General features: G+C 45.0%; 1 protein-coding gene across 1 annotated transcript in view; it reads right to left on the reverse strand.

Moving 5' to 3' along the window:
- erbin (erbb2 interacting protein) overlaps nucleotides 1–25,905 on the reverse strand; it is a gene marked incomplete at its 3' end in the record, with an annotated part of 100,629 nt that overhangs the window by 35,315 nt on the left and 39,409 nt on the right. Inside the window, 6 exon segments of the mRNA XM_083642132.1 lie at nucleotides 1,091–1,181; nucleotides 1,184–1,230; nucleotides 1,412–1,451; nucleotides 1,454–1,489; nucleotides 4,219–4,336; nucleotides 4,836–5,030. Of these exon segments, the coding sequence (XP_083498258.1) occupies nucleotides 1,091–1,181; nucleotides 1,184–1,230; nucleotides 1,412–1,451; nucleotides 1,454–1,489; nucleotides 4,219–4,336; nucleotides 4,836–5,021 (518 nt within the window). The 5' untranslated portion in view covers nucleotides 5,022–5,030.

The following is a 25,905-nucleotide window of genomic DNA, read 5'->3' on the forward strand; positions in this document are numbered from 1 at the left end:
GTAGCGGTAGATTCCCTGCCTACCAACACGAGGGTCGCAGGTTCGCGCCCCCCGTGTTACCTCCGGCTTGGTCGGGCGTCCATACAGGCACGATTGGCTGGGTCTGCGGGTGGGAAGCCGGATTGGGGGTATGTGCCCTGGGTCGCTGCGCTAGCGCCTCCTCTGGTCGTTGGGGTGGAAGGGAACTGGTGGGAATAGCGTGACCCTCCACGTGCTACGTCCTGCCGGTGAAGCTCCCGCTGTCAGGTGAAAAGAAGCGGCAGGCAACTGCGATGTCTCAGAGGGAGCATGGCGCTAGTCTACGGCTCTCCCCAGATCGGCAGAGGGGTGGAGCAGCGACCAGGCAGCAGGGGGGAATAAGCGAAGTACAATTGGGGAGAAGATGTGTGGGGGAGGGGGAATCAGAAAAAAAGGGGGGGGGGGGAATGTTTTGTTTTTTGTATTTTCATTCACTAACATACAAGATCTACTGTAACTCTTCTTGTGATATTAAACTATGGTGCCTATAGAGATACTGCATGAAATAGGCCACGCCCATCACAGGGGAAAAGCTCCGTTCATTTCCACACACCAGCGTCATTTTCCTTGAATTAAACATAGCTAAAAGCTGTTGTGTGGTGGGCTGCGCAGACAACAAATGTAAAAAATCGCCAGTTTTTTAGTACTCCTGAGCAAAACAAGGAAGCCATTGAGAATTGACGAGAAGAAAAATGTGGATCTAGCTGTCAAGGAAGTAAGTTGGAGTGTTCATCTTCCGTATATACAATCTTTTTGTGCAACACGCAACATGCACGTGACATACTGTAGGAGAATGCCAGGATTGGAGGGGGGGTTTCTGTTTCCCCCCTATATATATATATACACGGTATATATATATATATTATATATATACTGTATATATATATAAATGATCAGCAAGTCAGGTAAAGTTATATATATATATATTACTGCCTTGCTTTCAATAGCTCTGGAATGTGTTATTTATGCTTTTGTGTTGTCATATATTTGTGTCTGGTATTTTGTTTTTTGTCTATGTGCTGTGTTTTTTATGTTTTTCATTCTAGTTTACTTGGTTTTAAAAAGGTGCTACATAAGCAAAGTAGAGTAAGGTTCATATTCAATGACCACGGCAACCGACTGACCTGCCGAAGCTGGCTGGCAGAACTCGAGGAAGGCATCGTCAGGTACAGCTGGGTCAGGCTCAGAAGCTGAGTGAAGCCCTCTGGGAGCCTGAGGACACACACAGGAACAGGGAAGTGGACATCACTAAGCACATACGTACATACACAAAAGCAAATAAAGCCCTGCAGAGGTGTGATACTGAAACTAAACACACTTATCAAACCAAAACTGTCGTTATCTAGGAGGTGAACAAACTAATATGAGGGTGGTGACTGTGCGCTCTACTCACTTGGATATAGGATTCACACTGGCTTCTACGATAGCGAGGACTTGCAATTCTTGATGTTTTCTGGAAACTCCTGGATACCTAGACAAACCACGCATTCAGTTGTGTTTAAAATACAGCAGTAGCTAGACAATCATCAGCGCTATATAGGCAGCATTTTATGTATACCTTTTAATACATACATACATACAGTGCACTGATGGCATTCTGGACAATAAAGTTTATTGTTAAACTGTAAAATATCCTGCCTCCCAAAACTGTTATGCGAAGGATCATTGCATAAAATGTGTGTTTATATAGAAAGAAATATGGCCGATATATATTAATAATACCTTTTTTAAGACGTTTTCAACATCATTTTAAGACCTCGCGGCCACGTTCGCCACATCAGCGATAAGGGTGTAAATGACAAGTTTCATCATGACGACAACGATACGATATTTGCTGATAATCACAAAGTCTGCCACAATACGACTTCGATTCAAATCGGGGATCTGCGATCGATATGAGACGTTATCACATGCACATTTAATACAATCAGCACAATAGACCTTATTCGATTGACGTCACTCATGTACGGGCACGCCCACCGCCGCCATGTTCTCGACATAACGCAGCAGCTCTTAAGTGACAGCCTATGTAAGAGCAGCGTTTATAGGAAGCTAGCCGCCGTTAGCGTTACCTGTATCATTCCAATTGTGTTCGGATGGTGACCTGCGTTCACACGGCTGTAGTAATGACAGCAATAAAGTCCCCGTGGTTTGTTTCTATCTCTACCGTCCACAGACGTGAAGGGAGCGAGACGGAGGATACGTCAGCAGCACAGGAGATGTGTGGATAGTTAGGAGAGACAGGTGAAACTTTCTGACAGCTCCTCACAGCAAAGTCTGTTCACCTCGTTTTTTCTTTTGTTTATTATTACAGCAGGCATTAAAGGCAGCATACGAACAACAACCCGGGGTTTTTATTGCTGTCATCACTATGGCTATTTTGTAATGGAACAGAAACTACAATAAAGCCGTTACTATAGTTGTCAGCTGCAGGACGGTATGTCAACAATATGGCGCTGTCCCGGGGTTAGCGAATAAGGTCTATAGCTACAATATTTAATACCCCTCAAATGGCAATTAAGACTTTTAAGACTTTTCAAGGGCCTTTATTTTCCCTAAATTATTTATCAACTCTTACTTTTCAAGACTGCGCGGATACCCTGGATATCGATTTTTTTTTTTTTTTCCCTCGGGCCCTATTTGAGAGGATAGTGCTATAATCCATCTTCATGTAAACTAGGAGAATGTGTGTGACGTTTAAACACAGGTAGACTGTGAGAGTAAGCCAGCCAGCAGAGGGGCCTAGCAGGAAGACTCTCACTGTGTGCTCAGGGTGCATTAGAAGTGGCCGCGCTGCACCTTCCCTCTCTAAACAACCACAGAGAGAGGATGTGCTCGAGGTGACACATTCATAGGGGATAGAAAAAAGAAAGACCGGACCACATGATCCGAGCGATAGTCTGCAGGTTCTCACCGAACATCCGCAACGTGTCAGCTGAGAAGAAGGTGGGGGGAGGTGACCAAGTCTCAGGGCTTATTTCCACCCACTTTGGTTTTGTGTCCACAACACTTGGCATGGAGTGCTTTGTGAAGGAGGATAAGCTACGCTGAATGTAAACACCGCGTAGACGGATCCGCTTGGTGGCAACGCCGTCACTTTGTTTGATTTACTCCGCGTCAACACTGATTAACTTGTACTCGATGTCGTTTCTTAACAGTCATTTATCCACGGCTTTGCCGAGCACGCTTGCTCCTTTTCAGCACTGCCCTGCTCGAAATGTATACAGTCATTTATACAATGGGAAGCACTTGACGTAGCTACCGTTTGTTGCTGTTAGATGACCGGAAAATTGCTTGAAGTGCAACGCTCGTTTTGCAAAAACCTATGCTTAGGGCGTCCCTCCGGGTTCCGAGGGCTAAGAACTTGCCGAGCTCTCAATGTTGTACGGTTAGGAACATGCAACAGCACATCTTTTCCCCACTGAAAATAACCACATGATTCGTATGTAGGAGGACATTGCAAACAGGACATTCTCGAGGATTCTTCTACTCCGATCTCTCTACAGAACGGCTTGTTCTGACTCCTCAATTAGGGGGTCAGTGACAGTTCTGTTAACAAAGAAGCAACATTTGTAGGAACTCTGAGAACAAAAACCCTCCATCCTATTCAACACCTGTGCACATCTCTGATCACAGGGTAAAGGAACGCTAAATGAGACTAGTTTGATCAATGCTAAACTGTCATCCCCCACTCTGATTATTGAACATCTGAGAAGAAAACACTTCTTCTCACACAAAGATAATGATGGTTTACGTGGAAACAGTTCTTCGGTTTGTGTCGGCGTGACAACCAGCTCTTGGGGAGCTTCAGCGAGTTCTTCTGTTGTGGTGTACTACACAGTCCACTTTGTTTTCTTTTATTTAACCTTTATTTAACCAGGTCAGAGTTTAGAGGCTAGCATGATACAAGACCCTATCTCCATCACACGAGGGTTTTTGAGTCACGTCAGTGTTTGTGTTGTGTGACTGTGTCTGAAACACGCTGTGGCATTTAACTATGGGATTTCTTTCTCTTTGAAGCAATCCGAACGTGACGTTGGCCATGCCGCCGTTTCCTGACTCGAGACCTTACCTCGGGCTTTATCGACATGTGCCGCAATAAATTGCTCTTTATCGCATCTATCGGCCAATTAATCAAACCTGATTGAACTTTCTAAGCGAGGATCCAAGAAGTAAAGCAAAGTGGTCATTTCTCCTTACTGTTCTTGCTGACGTCAAGCTCCCTGAGATTGATGAGGTTTGCGATCGCCGGCGGCAACACTGTTAGGTCATTATCTGGCATGCTCAGTCGATGGAGCGACTGGCAGTTAAACAGTTGCTGGGGGAGAGAGAGAGAGAGAGAGATAGAGAGAGATAGAGCAGCAGCAGATAACACAAGTTAATTAAGACAGTGCTATTGAGGAAATGTTGCATGTAGATTAAGAGTTCAAATTGCAAGTTACTAAATTACAGTCAAATGTCAGCTTGACCCAACTGGAAATAACTCAAACTCTGACAGAAGGTCGGGATGGATGGATGGATGGATGGACTGAGATATGTTATGGTTAGAGGAAGGAGCAGGAGGGACATTGCGTTACACGATGCAGATCAACTGCAACGTCATCTTCATGAGCTGAGAGCTTCTTTTGAGTAAAGATACTGCATTTCCTAATTGTACACAATGCAAGCGCTTCATAATAGATAAACTAGTTAAGCATCAAGTGGTCTCGTGAGTGAGCAATGTCCATGAGTGAACGGCTTTATGAACTTTCAGAGATGTTGTGTACAGGAATGATAAGTCTGTGTTCTATACGCCCGGGGCGCGTGTGTGTCCTTACTTTGGGCAGCTCCTCGATCTGGTTGGCATCGAGGTAGAGTTCCTGCAGGGTCTTCTCAAAGCTAAAGATCTCCTTAGGAACCGTCTCCAGGCTGCAGTGGGAGTAGTCCAGCGATGTCACCGTCTCCTCCTCGCCCCGCAAGCAGCGGCACGGCACCAGGCGTACAAACAGGTTCCGCTTGGACATCCTCAGGCACTGCGGAGGGAAAACAGACGCTGTCAGAAGAATGGAGAGGCAAAAGAGTGAACGTCACTTCCTGCTTCAGCACTGTACCGGAGATTTTCATCCGCCATTTATTTTCCCATAGACGTTTAGTAAAATGCTTATAAAAAATAGTTTTACTTGGTCAAACCAAACGGTTCAGATATATTTACAATCGGGAGAGAGCATAGAACATTTCACTCCGACCAAAACTTGCGCTATGTGTTGGGAAAAAAAATGTGTTGAGTGTGCTACTCTTATGTGGCACTGCCGTTCAATTTGACGGTCGGGTCGTCTCATTTATGGGCGACCAGGAGCCTTACTTCAAATGTATATTATCTCATTTAAAGCATTGAGAAGGAGAACAGAGTGCGAGCCGTTGGCAGAATGAAAGCTCGTCAGCAGTGTCAGGAGACTAAGAATGGTTCTTCAGTGCACTTCTGTGCAAGGGGCTTTCTAAGCAGGCATGGCTTACATCATGCATCCCCATTATTTCATCCAAAATATCCCACTGACAATTAATCCTCAAATTTGCATATAGATGACAGCTGTTTCTCAGCACACTGACAACGCGTCAATATTCAATGGATGGCAGCTGGCCTGGAAGCAACTGATATTTAAAGAACATAGTGGAAAAGGGTGAACGGGTACAGAGCCCGTTAGCATGTTATTAGACACCAACCTGCTGCCTAATACAACATGGAAAAACACATCATTGACTTTTTCATGGCACAAGAACTCCGTGAAGCCGCCCGACACAAAATGCTAATTCTGTTTCGCTTTCATCCACGTTTCTAGTTGGAAAAGAGCCTGCTTTCTGCTTCTGTGAATCCAGGTTCTAAAAATGAAACAAAGCAACGCTTTTGGAATCCAACCAAAAATGCATGAGGCGGGCATCAACGTCGTTAGGCGGCCATAACGAGCAGCTTTTCAACATAGTGCTTACTGCTTAGGTGTTAGCCTCATTGTGTCGATGCTGAGGGTGAACATGCAAACAGAATCATGAATGAGTTGTTCTTTGGAAAACCTGGTCCTTGACTAATTTTACCCCCCCCCCCCCCCCCCCCAAAAAAACCCCCGAAGTCAACTGAGGAATAGAAAGTAAGCCACAAAATGTCTTCAGCGTTCACTCTGGATGTGAAGAGCGAGGCTTAAGGGGGGAGGGTGGTTTTGGGAGATGGAGTGGGGCTTGTGAACCACTTCTGGGCTTCTTTCAACATACATGCTCCTGGGCTATTTTCTGCTGGGCCGCAGAGGGACGACTACATGGACGCGGGCGTGTTGAGCTTGAGTCAGAGCAGGTCAGCAGCATGCAGGTTTAGGCTGAGTACAGTAGTGCAGGTCAGCAGCATGCAGGTTTAGGCTGAGTACAGTAGTGCAGGTCAGCAGCATGCAGGTTTAGGCTGAGTACAGTAGTGCGAGCAGGTCAGCAGCATGCAGGTTTAGGCTGAGTACAGTAGTGAGCTTGAGTCAGAGCAGGTCAGCAGCATGCAGGTTTAGGCTGAGTACAGTAGTGAGCTTGAGTCAGAGCAGGTCAGCAGCATGCAGGTTTAGGCTGAGTACAGTAGTGAGCTTGAGTCAGAGCAGGTCAGCAGCATGCAGGTTTAGGCTGAGTACAGTAGTGAGCTTGAGTCAGAGCAGGTCAGCAGCATGCAGGTTTAGGCTGAGTACAGTAGTGCGAGCAGGTCAGCAGCATGCAGGTTTAGGCTGAGTACAGTAGTGCAGGTCAGCAGCATGCAGGTTTAGGCTGAGTACAGTAGTGCAGGTCAGCAGCATGCAGGTTTAGGCTGAGTACAGTAGTGCGAGCAGGTCAGCAGCATGCAGGTTTAGGCTGAGTACAGTAGTGCAGGTCAGCAGCATGCAGGTTTAGGCTGAGTACAGTAGTGCAGGTCAGCAGCATGCAGGTTTAGGCTGAGTACAGTAGTGCAGGTCAGCAGCATGCAGGTTTAGGCTGAGTACAGTAGTGCAGGTCAGCAGCATGCAGGTTTAGGCTGAGTACAGTAGTGCGCACTATGGAATGTGCTCAGCTCAACACGCCCTTTGTTCTTTGCAGCATGGAGAGAATGTGACTTTGCCTCCCCCCTCGCCTTCATCTGCCCACTGCCACAGCACATCATCTCTGATTCCTTCGCTCCAAATTGTGATAGCCTTGACCTACCCGTGTCTGTGTGTGTGTCTGTGTTGAACTACCCGTGTCTGTGTGTGTGTCTGTGTTGAACTACCCGTGTCTGTGTGTGTGTCTGTGTTGAACTACCCGTGTCTGTGTGCGTGTCTGTGTTGAACTACCCGTGTCTGTGTGTGTCTGTGTTGAACTACCCGTGTCTGTGTGCGTGTCTGTGTTGAACTACCCGTGTCTGTGTGTGGGTCTGTGTTGAACTACCCGTGTCTGTGTGTGTGTCTGTGTTGAACTACCGTGTCTGTGTGTGTCTGTGTTGAACTACCGTGTCTGTGTGTGTCTGTGTTGAACTACCCGTGTCTGTGTGTGTCTGTGTTGACCTACCGTGTCTGTGTGTGTCTGTGTTGAACTACCCGTGTCTGTGTGTGTGTCTGTGTTGAACTACCGTGTCTGTGTGTGTCTGTGTTGAACTACCCGTGTCTGTGTGTGTCTGTGTTGACCTACCGTGTCTGTGTGTGTCTGTGTTGAACTACCCGTGTCTGTGTGTGTGTCTGTGTTGAACTACCGTGTCTGTGTGTGTCTGTGTTGAACTACCGTGTCTGTGTGTGTGTCTGTGTTGAACTACCGTGTCTGTGTGTGTGTCTGTGTTGAACTACCGTGTCTGTGTGTGTGTCTGTGTTGAACTACCGTGTCTGTGTGTGTCTATGTTGAACTACCGTGTCTGTGTGTGTCTGTGTTGAACTACCGTGTCTGTGTGTGTGTCTGTGTTGAACTACCGTGTCTGTGTGTGTGTCTGTGTTGAACTACCGTGTCTGTGTGTGTGTCTGTGTTGAACTACCGTGTCTGTGTGTGTGTCTGTGTTGAACTACCGTGTCTGTCTGTGTGTCTGTGTTGAACTACCGTGTCAGTGTTTTACAGGCTGCAAAAATAGAAATGTACAAGTCATGAAACATGAATAGTCGCAGGGTTAACCAGGTCAAAATTGCAGTATGTTTAAAGTGTAACTTACCCCCAAAACTTTGAGACCAAACTGTTACCATTGCACCATTTGTATCATTTTCAGCAGCATAAGTTCCCTCTATGGGTTCAAACCTGCTTTTCTTTTGCCCTCAAATGAATGGGAGATTTGGTACATCGTGACGTCACGGTGGTATTTGCGCGTGCCCCTCATGTGAAAAAATAAATAAATCCCCATGTGATTACTGTAGTTCATGCGGCGCGAGCCCTTTAAGAGCAATGCATCCATGGGTAATCGCCTACTGTGGCTAATATTAGCCGCTAGTTAGTTATGTTACATGGCAGTAAAACGCCACTGAATTACCAAATTGATAGAATAGCATCTCTGTCGATGATTTGATTTGACAGTTCTGGGCACTGGCGTTGGCCAATCCTGGCGTGTTCCACCCCCAAATCGATTGTGTTCTGGCGCAAAGCGAGTGGGTTTCAGGACGAAACAGTCTCGAGCCATTTACGTTATCTTTAGAGCAATATTCCTGGAATGCAAGTTTAACTAAACAGTTACATGTCCTCTACATTCTACATAAAATTAAGATATTACGGGTTGTTTTATTTTGTATGTTACATACTTATTGGCCAAGATATGTTAGTTTATGGGGGAGGAATTCTGCCTGCAGAGTTTTCAAATCAAGTAGAATACAGTTTTGCAAGAAATCTGGGGGGGGTCAGTCAGTCCCCCTTTAAGAATTATTTAGCAATCTAAATGACAGGAGCCTCGTCAGTGGCAGGTTAAATACTACATCATGTAGACAGAACACAGGAGGGTTAAGCCACATCTTTGTAATGTAATAAAGAAGCATTCTGCTTTACAGCACATAGAAAACAAATCATTTACTTTACCTTACGCTTTACAGCACACAGAAAACAAATGTGGACTTTTAACACAGTCTAGGGCAGGGCTGCCCAATAATGTAGGTAGATTGTGATCTACCGGTAGACCTCAGGCCATCACTAAGTAAGTAAGTACCTCTCCAAAGAAAGTTTATTATTTGTAATGCATAAACTAAATACCAATCATGTATAGCTAACTGAGTATCTACAGTATTTAACATTATAACAATTTTAAATTATGGTAAATAAATCATATAATATGGTTAAAATGTGCTAAATATGTACTTGGGGGGGGGGGGGGCATGGGGAAAAGAAGTAGCTCGGACCTAGTAGCTTTATTTTTTCTCAGTAGCTCTCACCCTAAAAAAAAGCTTGGGCACCCGTGGTCTAGGGTGTTCATTATTATGGTATGGTATTGTTTGATGTGTTAAGATGATGTGCTGGTAACATACTTATCACGTATGGTATTGTTTGATCTGTTAAGATGATGTGCTGGTAACATACTTATCACGTATGGTATATTGTTTGATCTGTTAAGATGATGTGCTGGTAACATACTTATCACGTATGGTATTGTTTGATCTGTTAAGATGATGTGCTGGTAACATACTTATCACGTATGGTATATTGTTTGATCTGTTAAGATGATGTGCTGGTAATGTACTTATCACGTATGGTATTGTTTGATCTGTTAAGATGATGTGCTGGTAACATACTTATCACGTATGGTATATTGTTTGATCTGTTAAGATGATGTGCTGGTAACATACTTATCACGTATGGTATATTGTTTGATCTGTTAAGATGATGTGCTGGTAACATACTTATCACGTATGGTATTGTTTGATCTGTTAAGATGATGTGCTGGTAATGTACTTATCACGTATGGTATTGTTTGATCTGTTAAGATGATGTGCTGGTAATGTACTTATCACGTATGGTATTGTTTGATCTGTTAAGATGATGTGCTGGTAACATACTTATCACGTATGGTATTGTTTGATCTGTTAAGATGATGTGCTGGTAATGTACTTATCACGTATGGTATTGTTTGATGTGTTAAGATGATGTGCTGGTAACATACTTATCACGTATGGTATTGTTTGATCTGTTAAGATGATGTGCTGGTAACATACTTATCACGTATGGTATATTGTTTGATCTGTTAAGATGATGTGCTGGTAACATACTTATCACGTATGGTATTGTTTGATCTGTTAAGATGATGTGCTGGTAACATACTTATCACGTATGGTATATTGTTTGATCTGTTAAGATGATGTGCTGGTAATGTACTTATCACGTATGGTATTGTTTGATCTGTTAAGATGATGTGCTGGTAACATACTTATCACGTATGGTATTGTTTGATCTGTTAAGATGATGTGCTGGTAATGTACTTATCACGTATGGTATTGTTTGATCTGTTAAGATGATGTGCTGGTAACATACTTATCACGTATGGTATTGTTTGATCTGTTAAGATGATGTGCTGGTAATGTACTTATCACGTATGGTATTGTTTGATCTGTTAAGATGATGTGCTGGTAATGTACTTATCACGTATGGTATTGTTTGATCTGTTAAGATGATGTGCTGGTAATGTACTTATCACGTATGGTATATTGTTTGATCTGTTAAGATGATGTGCTGGTAACGTACTTATCACGTTCGCCCGGCACTTTATGACATCTTTGTTTGCATCCCCTTGTGTGTGCACAGATGTGTGCAGTTGTTATGCGGTCGCTGTTGAGTTGGACTCAAACCCCCGGAGGCAGACAGCCGTACGTACCTTTCTGTGGTTATTAGCCCATTGATACCTGATGCAGCATTTGCGTGTATATCCTTCATTTGTGTGCGTATCCCTTTAAGACCGCGAACCGCGTTAACGCCGTTCGCGGTCTTAAAGGGATACACACACAAATGCTGCATCAGGTATCAATGGGTTAACCGGATGAGGCTATTTGCCACTGCTATTCACTGAATTACCATCTGTAGAAAAGAATGACTTGACAAGCCTTTTCAAATTAAAATGTGTAAAGGTAGAAGTAAAACAAACCAACAGCTTAACAAACCCAATGCCAGGTTTAGCCACTTCCTGTCTGCATCCTGTGTAGACTATCAACCCATGACATCCCCTAGTGTTTTTGTCAGTAACGTGTTGCTTTGTCTGTCTGTGATGTGCAAGCTGTAATATCAGCTATTTCCTTATTGTTATGTCTAATTCACACACTTATGACTGCATTTGTAAATGCTGTATTGTCCCTTCCTTGAACCTGTTATTCACTGCTACACCTATCATTTTATACACACATTTTCCGGACTATAGCAAGTAGGTCGTTGTGACTCAGTGTATTGAATTTACACAACTCACATCATGGGCTTATGTTTACCAATGGCTTACCATCAAATGATCCACAATACTGAAAGAATACGGTACATCGTCTGGCCTCAAAGCAGCAGAGACACACACGCCTTCAAAACCTCAAATCTGATCAATAATCAATACATGAAGGAGCTTTCCATTGCTGCCAACGGTGACTGTTTACTATCTCTGTCTCTAAGCCATCAGATATGGACGCATGCGTGCGTGTGCACACCCCCGCACTGCATAAGCAGCCTCCTACACCCTGTGTGCTGTATCAGGCAGTCCATGTATAAATACTCAGTGAGTAATCAGGACTATCACTACACCCTGTGCATGTACAGTATCAGGCAGTCCATGTATAAATACTCAGTCAGTGAGTAATCAGGACTATCACTACACCCTGTGTGCTGTATCAGGCAGTCCATGTATAAATACTCAGTCAGTGAGTAATCAGGACTATCACTACACCCTGTGTGCTGTATCAGGCAGTCCATGTATAAATACTCAGTCAGTGAGTAATCAGGACTATCACTACACCCTGTGTGCTGTATCAGGCAGTCCATGTATAAATACTCAGTCAGTGAGTAATCAGGACTATCACTACACCCTGTGTGCTGTATCAGGCAGCCAGTCCATGTATAAATACTCAGTGAGTAATCAGGACTATGACTACACCCTGTGTGCAGTATCAGGCAGTCCATGTATAAATACTCAGTGAGTAATCAGGACTATCACTACACCCTGTGTGCTGTATCAGGCAGTCCATGTATAAATACTCTGTGAGTAATCAGGTCTATCACTACACCCTGTGTATGTACAGTATCAGGCAGTCCATGTATAAATACTCGTGAGTAATCAGGACTATCACTACACCCTGTGTATGTACAGTATCAGGCAGTCCATGTATAAATACTCAGTGAGTAATCAGGTCTATCACTACACCCTGTGTATGTACAGTATCAGGCAGTCCATGTATAAATACTCAGTGAGTAATCAGGACTATCACTACACCCTGTGTGCTGTATCAGGCAGTCCATGTATACATACTCAGTGAGTAATCAGGACTATCACTACACCCTGTGTGCTGTATCAGGCAGGCCATGTATAAATACTCAGTCAGTGAGTAATCAGGACTATCACTACACCCTGTGTGCTGTATCAGGCAGTCCATGTATAAATACTCAGTCAGTGAGTAATCAGGACTATCACTACACCCTGTGTGCTGTATCAGGCAGTCCATGTATAAATACTCAGTCAGTAATCAGGACTATCACTACACCCTGTGTGCTGTATCAGGCAGTCCATGTATAAATACTCAGTCAGTAATCAGGACTATCACTACACCCTGTGTGCTGTATCAGGCAGTCCATGTATAAATACTCAGTCAGTAATCAGGACTATCACTACACCCTGTGTGCTGTATCAGGCAGTCCATGTATAAATACTCAGTCAGTAATCAGGACTATCACTACACCCTGTGTGCTGTATCAGGCAGTCCATGTATAAATACTCAGTGAGTAATCAGGACTATCACTACACCCTGTGTATGTACAGTATCAGGCAGGCCATGTATAAATACTCAGTGAGTAATCAGGACTATCACTACACCCCGTGTACAGTATCAGGCAGTCCATGTATAAATACTCAGTCAGTGAGTAATCAGGACTATCACTACACCCTGTGTGCTGTATCAGGCAGTCCATGTATAAATACTCAGTCAGTGAGTAATCAGGACTATCACTACACCCTGTGTGCTGTATCAGGCAGTCCATGTATAAATACTCAGTCAGTGAGTAATCAGGACTATCACTACACCCTGTGTGCTGTATCAGGCAGTCCATGTATAAATACTCAGTCAGTAATCAGGACTATCACTACACCCTGTGTGCTGTATCAGGCAGTCCATGTATAAATACTCAGTCAGTAATCAGGACTATCACTACACCCTGTGTGCTGTATCAGGCAGTCCATGTATAAATACTCAGTCAGTAATCAGGACTATCACTACACCCTGTGTGCTGTATCAGGCAGTCCATGTATAAATACCCAGTCAGTAATCAGGACTATCACTACACCCTGTGTGCTGTATCAGGCAGTCCATGTATAAATACTCAGTCAGTAATCAGGACTATCACTACACCCTGTGTGCTGTATCAGGCAGTCCATGTATAAATACTCAGTCAGTAATCAGGACTATCACTACACCCTGTGTGCTGTATCAGGCAGTCCATGTATAAATACTCAGTCAGTAATCAGGACTATCACTACACCCTGTGTGCTGTATCAGGCAGTCCATGTATAAATACTCAGTCAGTAATCAGGACTATCACTACACCCTGTGTGCTGTATCAGGCAGTCCATGTATAAATACTCAGTCAGTAATCAGGACTATCACTACACCCTGTGTGCTGTATCAGGCAGTCCATGTATAAATACTCTGTCAGTAATCAGGACTATCACTACACCCTGTGTGCTGTATCAGGCAGTCCATGTATAAATACTCTGTCAGTAATCAGGACTATCACTACACCCTGTGTGCTGTATCAGGCAGTCCATGTATAAATACTCAGTCAGTAATCAGGACTATCACTACACCCTGTGTGCTGTATCAGGCAGTCCATGTATAAATACCCAGTCAGTAATCAGGACTATCACTACACCCTGTGTGCTGTATCAGGCAGTCCATGTATAAATACTCAGTCAGTAATCAGGACTATCACTACACCCTGTGTGCTGTATCAGGCAGTCCATGTATAAATACTCAGTCAGTAATCAGGACTATCACTACACCCTGTGTGCTGTATCAGGCAGTCCATGTATAAATACTCAGTAATCAGGACTATCACTACACCCTGTGTGCTGTATCAGGCAGTCCATGTATAAATACTCAGTCAGTAATCAGGACTATCACTACACCCTGTGTGCTGTATCAGGCAGTCCATGTATAAATACTCAGTCAGTAATCAGGACTATCACTACACCCTGTGTGCTGTATCAGGCAGTCCATGTATAAATACTCAGTCAGTAATCAGGACTATCACTACACCCTGTGTGCTGTATCAGGCAGTCCATGTATAAATACTCAGTCAGTAATCAGGACTATCACTACACCCTGTGTGCTGTATCAGGCAGTCCATGTATAAATACTCAGTAATCAGGACTATCACTACACCCTGTGTGCTGTATCAGGCAGTCCATGTATAAATACTCAGTCAGTAATCAGGACTATCACTACACCCTGTGTGCTGTATCAGGCAGTCCATGTATAAATACTCAGTCAGTAATCAGGACTATCACTACACCCTGTGTGCTGTATCAGGCAGTCCATGTATAAATACTCAGTCAGTAATCAGGACTATCACTACACCCTGTGTGCTGTATCAGGCAGTCCATGTATAAATACTCAGTCAGTAATCAGGACTATCACTACACCCTGTGTGCTGTATCAGGCAGTCCATGTATAAATACTCAGTCAGTGAGTAATCAGGACTATCACTACACCCTGTGTGCTGTATCAGGCAGTCCATGTATAAATACTCAGTCAGTAATCAGGACTATCACTACACCCTGTGTATGTACAGTATCAGGCAGTCCATGTATAAATACTCAGTCAGTAATCAGGACTATCAGTGGAGGGGATGACAGCGGGGCTTAGGAGAGAGCGTGTGGGTGAGGCATACTATGTGGAGGAGGGGAGGACGAGGAGAGGGGAGTGTGATGTGAAGGTGAACAGAGATGGGGGGCAGATGTTCCTTCGTCTCAAGTATGCAGGAATAAGTGAAGATAAAGCGAGAATAGGAGATAAAGTGTGCTGGGAAACGTTGAAGCCCCTCCAGAGTGATCTGGTGGGCACCTTCCTTCTAATGTGCTTCTCCATGTTCTAGAGGCTGATGACTGACTACATCCCTCCAGCGTTACTCCATCAAGAGCTTTCACCTCCAACCAACAAACACGCAAGTGCAAGACATGCAAAACATGTCTTCCAGACGTGTCAACGCTCTTGGCTGAGATTTCCTTTCTTAGCCTACTGACAACAGCACCAACAGATTTTAATATCAGCCATTTATTTTCCCATAGACATTTCATAAAATGCTTATAAAAATAGTTTTACGTGGTGAAACCAAGTGATTCAGCGATTGCTCTATGTAGAATCAGGAGACCACAGAATATTTCACTCGGACCAAAAGAAAACAAAAAACACTGAAGAAGATTATGTTTTTTAATCCGCTATTGTTTTACGTTTTGGTCCGAGTGAAATGATGGTCTGTCCATCATCATCATCATCATCATCATCATCACCACCACCATCATCACCGCTTATCCGGGATCGGGTTGCGGACGTAGCAGTTCCAGGAGGAACTCCCGTTTCTAAATATAGCTGAATCGTTTGGTTTGACTAAGTAAAGCTATTTTTATATTAAGCATTTTACGAAACGTCTACGGGGGAAAACAAATGGCGGCTGACATCTAACCCAGAAGTGGGCATGACTCTGGCTCTCTAGTGAAACAAAAAACTGCTTGTGTTCGTTCAGAAATTCCCAAATGTGTGGGCATGTGCGAGTGGTGTGCGCATGTGACTGGGTTAGCCTGTTAGCCTGGCCGCGGTCCCAGTCTCTTCCTCTGTGATACAGTGAATGAACCGGTGCAGAGGGCAGAGCAGTCAGCGCCAGGAAAGCACTTCCTTGTCACAACCCCCCCTCCCTCCCTCCCTGTAACTTAAGTGCCTCTTGGGTCAATGGTGTTGCCATAGCGATCACGGTCGGGTAGCATCACCGCCCCGCCCCCGAGTCAAACACGAAAACGCACAGCTAAAGCTAACCTGACTTCTTGTGTTGATCAATTCAGTGTAGGCTAAAGCGCTGACCTACATTCACAAAGAGCCGATAGAACGAGCGTTGAGATAGTAGTGTGGGAGGAGAGAGAGAGAGACAGAGAGAGAGAGACAATATTACATGTTGGTCAATTTCATGCTTGAGACCTGTGTGTGTGTGTGTGTGTGTGTGTGTGTGTGTGTGTGTGTGTGTGTGTGTGTGTGTGTGTATGCGCGCGTGTGTGTGTGTGTGTGTCATTTCCCAAAAAGTCAGCGACTCCCTCCACTGTGGCCATAGCTAGGCCCCATTGACCTACTTCATGCTCATCCAGTTAGCATTTATGCTGGGAAGGGAACCAATCAGAAAGCAGTGTGTGATGATGTTGTTGAGTCTCTGCTATTCTAAAGCCCTGGTCTCCTCTTTGAAGAGTCTCCCTCTGTACACCAAGAACAGAAAGATGTTAAACGCATTAGTGGGTACAAATAGTAAATCAGTAGCCTAATCACAGGGGAAGCCCAACATGCATTTAATATTAGCTCGAGTGTGTACCGACATTCAAAATAGTCTAAGGGGGTGTCCTCGGTGTGTGTGCGCGTGCGTGTGTGTGTGTGTGTGTGATGGGTTAAGCGGAAACACAAGTGCAGCATTTGACAGTAGCGAGCAGCCTGTGTTATTTATAGCGCGTAGTACTCATCAGGGGCCGGTTGCACCAACTGGTCTTACACTGGTCTTAAGCTAAGTTGGTCGTAACTTTACGACCTAACAGCTACGCCGGTTGCACCAAGACGACTTAAGCCTTATTTTCACTAAGACCAGGCGTAACTCCTACGCCTCGTCAGGAGGAGGCGTAGCAGAGATCTCCGCGGAGACCTTTTTGACCGTCATCGTCGTAACACCGCCAGTTCGCCGTCTTTGAAAGCACGACGTTAGATTATAGCTAACTAGTTGTGTGGCTTAGCCTTCCCAAATGTTGCCGTTACTTTTTTAGAATGTAATACATAGAATTGGGAACGTTACATTCAATTTCATTCAGACTCCCTGACACTAATCGCCGCTGCCATTTTCCCCCGGGGCTTCCACAGGAGGAGGGGGGTGGGAGGAGGGAGGGTGTAGTGACGCACATACAGTAGTGGGTGACGGCGCGAGGCACATGTGGGCCAATCAGAGGGCATTCCCCGACAATTCACATGAACGCGCATTGCTACGACCAGCGTAGTTAAGACCAGAGTAAGCCGTGTTGGCGCAACAGGCGTAAATCCACTCTAAAGACTGGTCTTAACTAAGACCGACGTAGGAGTTACGACCAGGCATAGTTAAGACCAGTTGGTGCAACCGGCCCCTGGTTGAGATAGGCCCAATGTGATTAGTATGGGCTAGCCCTAGACTTTGATTCTTAAAGGAGCTTTGGATCCAGATTGCAGATTGATCCGGCGAGGCCAACGCTGACATTTCACAGATTAAGACAAGAGATTGGAAATGGAGATAATAAGAGATTATGGCACAGAGCCTGTGGGATGCTGGTCAATTGCCTCAGTGTGGCAAGGAACAGGGAAGAAAGAGAAAGTGACCTGAACTTCCTCAACGCAGGGCAGAGTGCCAGAGGGCCATGGACTTGGATCTGTTGTGTCACTCTTGTTATAATGCCGCTTTAACTCTTTTCAAATGGATCATTCACTATATTATGGAGTTCCCCTTTACACTCTCGACTAGGGACAGAAATGGACACATCTAAAACCATATACGGAAACAGTGTTTCCCCTCGAAACTTTCTCAGGCCTGGAGGGATTTTCGAAACGTCCCCCGACCGCAACGGTGGGGGCCCTCGCTGGCGACGCTAAACTTTGAGCTAACCTGTTCGCATCTACGTTCGCAATGGCATCCCAAGTATCATCATACCATTATGGGATGCGATGCGAACAGTTGTATTATGGGATGTGTGTTTCCCAGGCGACGACACACACGTTGACACGTTTTGGAACGGCGCTGCACGCTGGCGCGATGCTCCTAAAAGCAAAATGCTTATTGTTTTGAATGATTTGGCATCTTCTATCACTGTCAGTGTCTGTCAACACTGTCCACACCAGTAGTAATAGTATGCCATAAAGGTTTATTGAGATTTTGGGGAGAGCAAAAAACTTTTTTTTTTTGCAATTTTTGCAAAAACAAAATCTGGCCTGGCGGGGGCGCCGGCCTGTAGAATGGTAGGGGAAATGAGAGTTCAGTGGCGAGAGATGGTGATAATGATCACTTTCATTTGTGTTATGATCAGCATAGAGAATAAATATTTAACTTTTCCCGCCAATTTTTTAATAAAAAATAAAAAATATCTTATATATTTTCGAGGTTTCTATGTGGTCACGTGTACGTGTACAGTCACGTGGCAGTGTGAAAAGGTGGTGGCATCTCCTGCAGTGGAAAACAGTCCGTGGTGGTGTGAGTTACCTCTGTGAGACCTATTGACAGCATCACACTCAAGCTCCAGCTGGCACAACAGCACAACTGTCACTCCTCAATAATGCAGAGGGGATATTGAGTTAGAGGCGCACAGCTCAGTTATTGACTGAGACGCACAGATTCAGGCAGACATAACATACGGACGCTGCTTACTCTCAAACAATCCGTTTCATTTCCAAGCACAGCACAGCTACCCATGCACTGAGTCCGCTCTTCCTCATTCTATCACCGTGGACTACAAAACTACAAAAAAATAGCAAAGCTGATAGATGGCAGTGACTAATACCACTTTCATATCAACGACCAGGGTCAGACCAGGTTTACTTGGCCCAAGTTCAACCCTTCTTTTGTCAATTCACAACAAGTCAGTCAACAATGGTTAATCCCTGGTCATGACGATTGAGATAGGACCTCTGGTCATGACGATTGAGATAGGACCTCTGGTCATGACGATTGAGATAGGACCTCTGGTCATGACGATTGAGATAGGACCTCTGGTCATGACGATTGAGATAGGACCTCTGGTCATCATGACGATTGAGATAGGACCTCTGGTCATCATGACGATTGAGATAGGACCTCTGGTCATGACAATTGAGATAGGACCTCTGGTCATGACAATTGAGATAGGACCTCTGGTCATGACAATTGGGATAGGACCTCTGGTCATGACGATTGAGATAGGATCTCTGGTCATGACGATTGAGATAGGACCTCTGGTCATGACAATTGAGATAGGACCTCTGGTCATGACGATTGAGATAGGACCTCTGGTCATGACGATTGAGATAGGATCTCTGGTCATGACGATTGAGATAGGATCTCTGGTCATGACGATTGAGATAGGATCTCTGGTCATGACAATTGGGATAGGACCTCTGGTCATGACAATTGAGATAGGACCTCTGGTCATGACGATTGAGATAGGACCTCTGGTCATGATGATTGAGATAGGACCTCTGGTCATGACAATTGAGATAGGACCTCTGGTCATGACAATTGAGATAGGACCTCTGGTCATGACAATTGAGATAGGACCTCTGGTCATGACAATTGAGATAGGACCTCTGGTCATGACAATTGGGATAGGACCTCTGGTCATGACAATTGAGATAGGACCTCTCTGGTCATGATTCAGATAGGACCTCTGGTCATGATTGAGATAGGACCTCTCTGGTCATGATGATTCAGATAGGACCTCTCTGGTCATGATTGAGATAGGATCTCTGGTCATGATTGAGATAGGATCTCTGGTCATGACGATTCAGATAGGACCTCTGTGGTCAAGACGATTGATAGGAAACAACCCGGGAACAAATAGCAACTCGGGTGGTGCCATGCACACTGAAATCAACCCTTGTTGATTTCGAAGAGTCGGGAAACGCGCATTAACCCTTTCAGACACAACGCGGGAATAAGCGTGGGGTTGGACCTGGTGTGAAAAGGGATAGAGGTGAATTACAGCTGGAACAGGTAGAAAGACAATCCTGTGGTCAGAATCCGTGGTGGGGGACGGGGGTAGGCGGCTGAGCACAACCTGAAGTTCCAGTTTTGCTCTGCGGCTCCTGGTTCTCACCAGTGTTCCTGATTCCCAATGGTCTTACGTGACCGCGGAACACAAAACCATGATTGTTTGCTTTGAATTGACGGTGAAATGAGGGTAAGTAATCTGATCTCTGACAAAGACAGAGGAGGAGCGCCATTTACAGCATCTTCTCCACTCCCTCCTTGCTCTGTGTTGACTGGCTCCCGACACACTCAACTCAGCGCCGTGACAATCACAATGACATTCATTTGCACATTCATCACATGTAAAGAATAGCCTACACACATTCCTTTAGGTTTCCAGTCAATGCGTTTCTGTAATAGTTTATCTCTTCAAAAATGCATTATGAACAGCACCGCCTGTTAGTGCAGAACAAGAACATTGGACTTCATACATATTTGTACATGTGTGTGTGAATCGTGCTGAAGCGCTGGACAAAAACTGCAACATTGAAAGAGTTTTTCCTGACTTTTTTCCATTGTGAAGCATAGAGCTACAACGATTAGCCGATTAATCGATCGACACTAAATTAATCGCCAACCATTTTTATAATTGATTAATCGTTTAAACAAATTTTTAAGAAAAAAATATATACATATTATATATATATATATATATATATATATATATATATAATTTTTCACCATTCCGTGACATTTTATAGACCAAACGAATAATTGATTAGTCAAGAAAATAATCATCAGATTAATCGATAATGAAAATAATCGTTAGTTTGCGGCCCTATGATAGTGTGTATATGTATATGTGCACAATAATGTGTTAAGTACTTAATAAATGAAAACACCTGATGCTTTCTAAGTGCTGGTGAGTGATGTGCAAATATTTCCCACAGTTCCCTATACACATTAGAAGCTATGTTATGCATCCCATGGAGATGAAAACCGTGAGCTTGTTAGGTAACAGGACAAATTCCAAAAGAAATCTATATCTCTTTTCACTCAGACCTATTTAAGTTCTATGGGAGAATCTGTTATTCTCTCACTCTCACAGACCGAGCTCTGAGGACCTCAACTATTCTGAGCGCGCTGTATCTTTCCTTTCAATTCCCTTTGAGACGACTATCATAATTACTTTAATGAATCATTCCCACGTTATTTCTTGAGACACGCGTGGCCCCCCCGGGCAAATGAACGCACTCGTATTTCCACTTCATTTGCTCAGTCAGGCCGCGGAAACTCTGGAGGTTATGGCGATGTCGCCGATCCCCCTGAGAACGGCCGAGACGCAGAACGAGCCACTCTCAAAGTGTCCTCTGCAATGTGCATCGAGGCGATTAACGAGCCTGTTCATTTATTGACCTTTAGTACAACAAGCTATCATCTAACGCTCAATTCATTAGAAAGTATATGGAATTAAAATCTAGATTCAGTAATCACCTAGAATTAAGCATAATTCAGTATGGTCCAGGGCATGCCGATTGTCGTCGTGCAAGTCCAGGTCCACCATACTTTTGTTTTGCAGTTTTCTTCTCTTTTTTTTATGCATGCACTTGTCATTAAGAATGACATGACTCAGACGTGGGCAGATGTGGGACTGGTCTGTTATGAATAAATGAATGAGAATGTCCATGCCAAGATAATTAACAATACTCCCTAATGGGTTCATGGAATGGTGAGAATGTGCTGCTGCGGAGATACTTTGTATCTGCTTCGACCCACAGTGTTGGTGTGTGTGTGTGTGTGTGTGTGTGTGTGTGTGTGTGTGTGTGTGTGTGTGGGGGGGGGGGGGGGGGGGCAGGTCCCACACAGACCCATCGGCTGTTGCACCAAAGTCTCTTTAATGAGAGTCGGTTTACTCCGTCACTATCTTCGTAACACCGCCCCCTCCTCCCCCTCGGGGCAGTGCGTTTGTGACTAACTAGGCAAGACTCCTCCCATCTGTTTGAATGGGGAGTCCCCTGTATCTGAAGTTCTTCTGACATCATCTCATATTTAGGAACACTGACAAATTGTATAAAAGTGTGGTTCAGAGGTGAAAATATCGCAGTTCCTATCACCCACTCGCCAGTGGCTTGTAGAGAGATGCCTTCTGAGTTCCACTATTTTAACAGTAAAATGTGGATTTTGGAATAAATATGAACCTCTATATGATTGTCGGTTACTTGCTAAAGTGGCTGGCAGAGTTGACAAACTCAACAGCTAAAGTAAAATTGTACCCTCATCTGGCCGGTCGTCCTTATGGACCATTCTGAAATCTGAAATTAATTACATTTCCATTCCTATTTATTTTGACATAAAATTCTTTATGCCCTTAAATTTCTTTATGCACACAGTGAATGTACTCTTTCTGACAAGCGATGTTCAAAAGGCTAAAGCCCAGAAAGATAAGACCAAAGGGAGGTTATCACTGTTCTAAATGCCAGCAGGGGGCTGGGGAACAATCTGTGTGCCTCGTCTTGCTCTTGGAGAACAAATGTTGCATTTGAGTTTCACCATCAGAACTACAACCACAGGCTGTGTCTGTGCGTCTGTGAAAGCCACTTCCTATACCTGAAGACTGCTGAGAGGAGCAACAAAACAGAGACGACTTCAGCTGTCAGTCGCTGTTCACTCTCAACTCCACTGTGATTACACCCCCCCCCCCCCCCCATGTTGAGCCCTGAACGTCTGAAAACAGAAGATTATTTGTCTGTGAACGTCTCCACTGTGGAAGTAGGCGTGTCTAATAAGAGTACCGCAGGAATGAGTCGGACTCGGAAGTAGCAAATCGCCGCCATGCTGCTTGGTAAGGGGAAAAGGCCATGCTGCTTGGTAAGGGGAAAAGGCCATGCTGCTTGGTAAGGGGAAAAGGCCATGCTGCTTGGTAAGGGGAAAAGGCCATGCTGCTTGGTAAGGGGAAAAGGCCATGCTGCTTGGTAAGGGGAAAAGGCCATGCTGCTTGGTAAGGGGAAAAGGCCATGCTGGTTGGTAAGGGGAAAAGGCCATGCTGCTTGGTAAGGGGAAAAGGCCATGCTGCTTGGTAAGGGGAAAAGGCCATGCTGCTTGGTAAGGGGAAAAGGCCATGCTGCTTGGTAAGGGGAAAAGGCCATGCTGCTTGGTAAGGGGAAAAGGCCATGCTGCTTGGTAAGGGGAAAAGGCCATGCTGCTTGGTAATGGGAAAAGGCCATGCTGCTTGGTAAGGGGAAAAGGCCATGCTGCTTGGTAAGGGAAAAAGGCCATGCTGCTTGGTAAGGGGAAAAGGCCATGCTGGTTGGTAAGGGGAAAAGGCCATGCTGCTTGGTAAGGGGAAAAGGCCATGCTGCTTGGTAAGGGGAAAAGGCCATGCTGCTTGGTAAGGGGAAAAGGCCATGCTGGTTGGTAAGGGGAAAAGGCCATGCTGCTTGGTAAGGGGAAAAGGCCATGCTGGTTGGTAAGGGGAAAAGGCCATGCTGGTTGGTAAGGGGAAAAGGCCATGCTGCTTGGTAAGGGGAAAAGGCCATGCTGCTTGGTAAGGGGAAAAGGCCATGCTGCTTGGTAATGGGAAAAGGCCATGCTGCTTGGTAAGGGGAAAAGGCCATGCTGCTTGGTAAGGGGAAAAGGCCATGCTGCTTGGTAAGGGGAAAAGGCCATGCTGCTTGGTAAGGGGAAAAGGCCATGCTGCTTGGTAAGGGGAAAAGGCCATGCTGCTTGGTAAGGGGAAAAGGCCATGCTGCTTGGTAAGGGGAAAAGGCCATGCTGCTTGGTAAGGGGAAAAGGCCATGCTGCTTGGTAAGGGGAAAAGGCCATGCTGGTTGGTAAGGGGAAAAGGCCATGCTGCTTGGTAAGGGGAAAAGGCCATGCTGGTTGGTAAGGGGAAAAGGCCATGCTGGTTGGTAAGGGGAAAAGGCCATGCTGCTTGGTAAGGGGAAAAGGCCATGCTGCTTGGTAAGGGGAAAAGGCCATGCTGCTTGGTAATGGGAAAAGGCCATGCTGCTTGGTAAGGGGAAAAGGCCATGCTGCTTGGTAAGGGGAAAAGGCCATGCTGCTTGGTAAGGGGAAAAGGCCATGCTGCTTGGTAAGGGGAAAAGGCCATGCTGCTTGGTAAGGGGAAAAGGCCATGCTGCTTGGTAAGGGGAAAAGGCCATGCTGCTTGGTAAGGGGAAAAGGCCATGCTGCTTGGTAAGGGGAAAAGGCCATGCTGCTTGGTAAGGGGAAAAGGCCATGCTGCTTGGTAAGGGGAAAAGGCCATGCTGGTTGGTAAGGGGAAAAGGCCATGCTGCTTGGTAAGGGGAAAAGGCCATGCTGCTTGGTAAGGGGAAAAGGCCATGCTGGTTCGTAAGGGGAAAAGGCCATGCTGCTTGGTATGGGGAAAAGGCCATGCTGCTTGGTAAGGGGAAAAGGCCATGCTGCTTGGTAAGGGGAAAAGGCCATGCTACTTGGTAAGGGGAAAAGGCCATGGGATTTTAGAATGGGGATTACGGTTAAATGCATGAAATAAGGTCCGTGGTTAACAAAGGTTTGGAGACACTGCATGAAATAGGCCACGCCCATCACGGGGGAAAAGCTCCGTTCATTTCCACACACCAGCGTCATTTTCCTTGAATTAAACATAGCTAAAAGCTGTTGTGTGATGGGCTGCGCAGACAACAAATGTAAAAAATCGCCAGTTAAAGTTTTTTTGTACTCCTGAGCAAAACAAGGAAGCCATTGAGAATTGGCAAGAAGACAAATGTGGATATAGCTGTCAAGAAGTAAGTTGGAGTGTTCATCTTCCGTATATACGATCTTTTTGTGCAACACGCAACCATGCACGTGACATAGGAGAACGCCAGGATTGGAGGGGAAGGTTTTCTGTTTTCCCCCGTTTTGGGCGTGGCTTCTGAATGATGACGCGGTCCGAAGTGTCTCTATGGGAGTGGAAATGTGTGTTCAGCAGGACAATCTTCACAAACGAGGACCACTTTTATGATTTTTGAAGCGCAAATGCCTTTTTTTTATGCGATTTTCAGAAAACGCTTCAAAAGTCCTTTGTGAAGATTGTCTTGCTGAACACACATTTCCACTCCCATAAGCTTGTGTTCACCACAGACCTTGTCCTTATTTTATGCATTTAACCGAAATCCCCATTCTAAAATCCCATCCCCTTTTCCCCCTTACGAACCAGCATGGCGGGGATTTCTGGTTAAGCCTACAAAAATACGTCATCCCTGCAGTACTCTATAGAATAAGAAGACTAAATAGCAATAGTATATTTAAATGATTACATTTTAGCTGTAGGTAATCATCTCAATTCAAACAATGTGTGAGCAAAGTTGATGCCTGAGCCATGTAGCGCAGTGTATGTGCATGTCATCATCTGCTTGGTATTCCATGTGATATTGGGAAAGTGCTTGTAGTCAGGAGAGCATATTATGTTCATTGGCAGGGGAAGCCTCGCACTGGAACAAGATGTTTGCCCTCTGTGCTCAGAAGAGTGAAGTGCTGCCTTATCAATGATGTTATTTAGTAGAGCACTCTCTCCCCTCCCTCCTGTCCTCCTCCTCAGTGGTTCTCAACTGGTCTAGCATCACGACCCACATTTTTATTAAGTCACGACCCAATTTTCAGAATTTAGCACACGTTCTTTTGTGTCATTTAGCCCCCTTCACAACCAGCTAACATGGTGTGTTGGTACCAATGGATGCCTTGGGTCTTCTAGTTTCATAATGGTACCAGTACCTTCACTCTGGCTTTAGAAATGAGCCCGCTACAGCCTCTGAAAGACAGTCATATCGGCCTCAATGAGTAGAAGAACTTTTGTTTTCTCAT

This window comes from Poromitra crassiceps (assembly GCF_964638095.1).
Source record: "Poromitra crassiceps genome assembly, chromosome: 8".
Taxonomy (NCBI): domain Eukaryota; kingdom Metazoa; phylum Chordata; class Actinopteri; order Beryciformes; family Melamphaidae; genus Poromitra; species Poromitra crassiceps.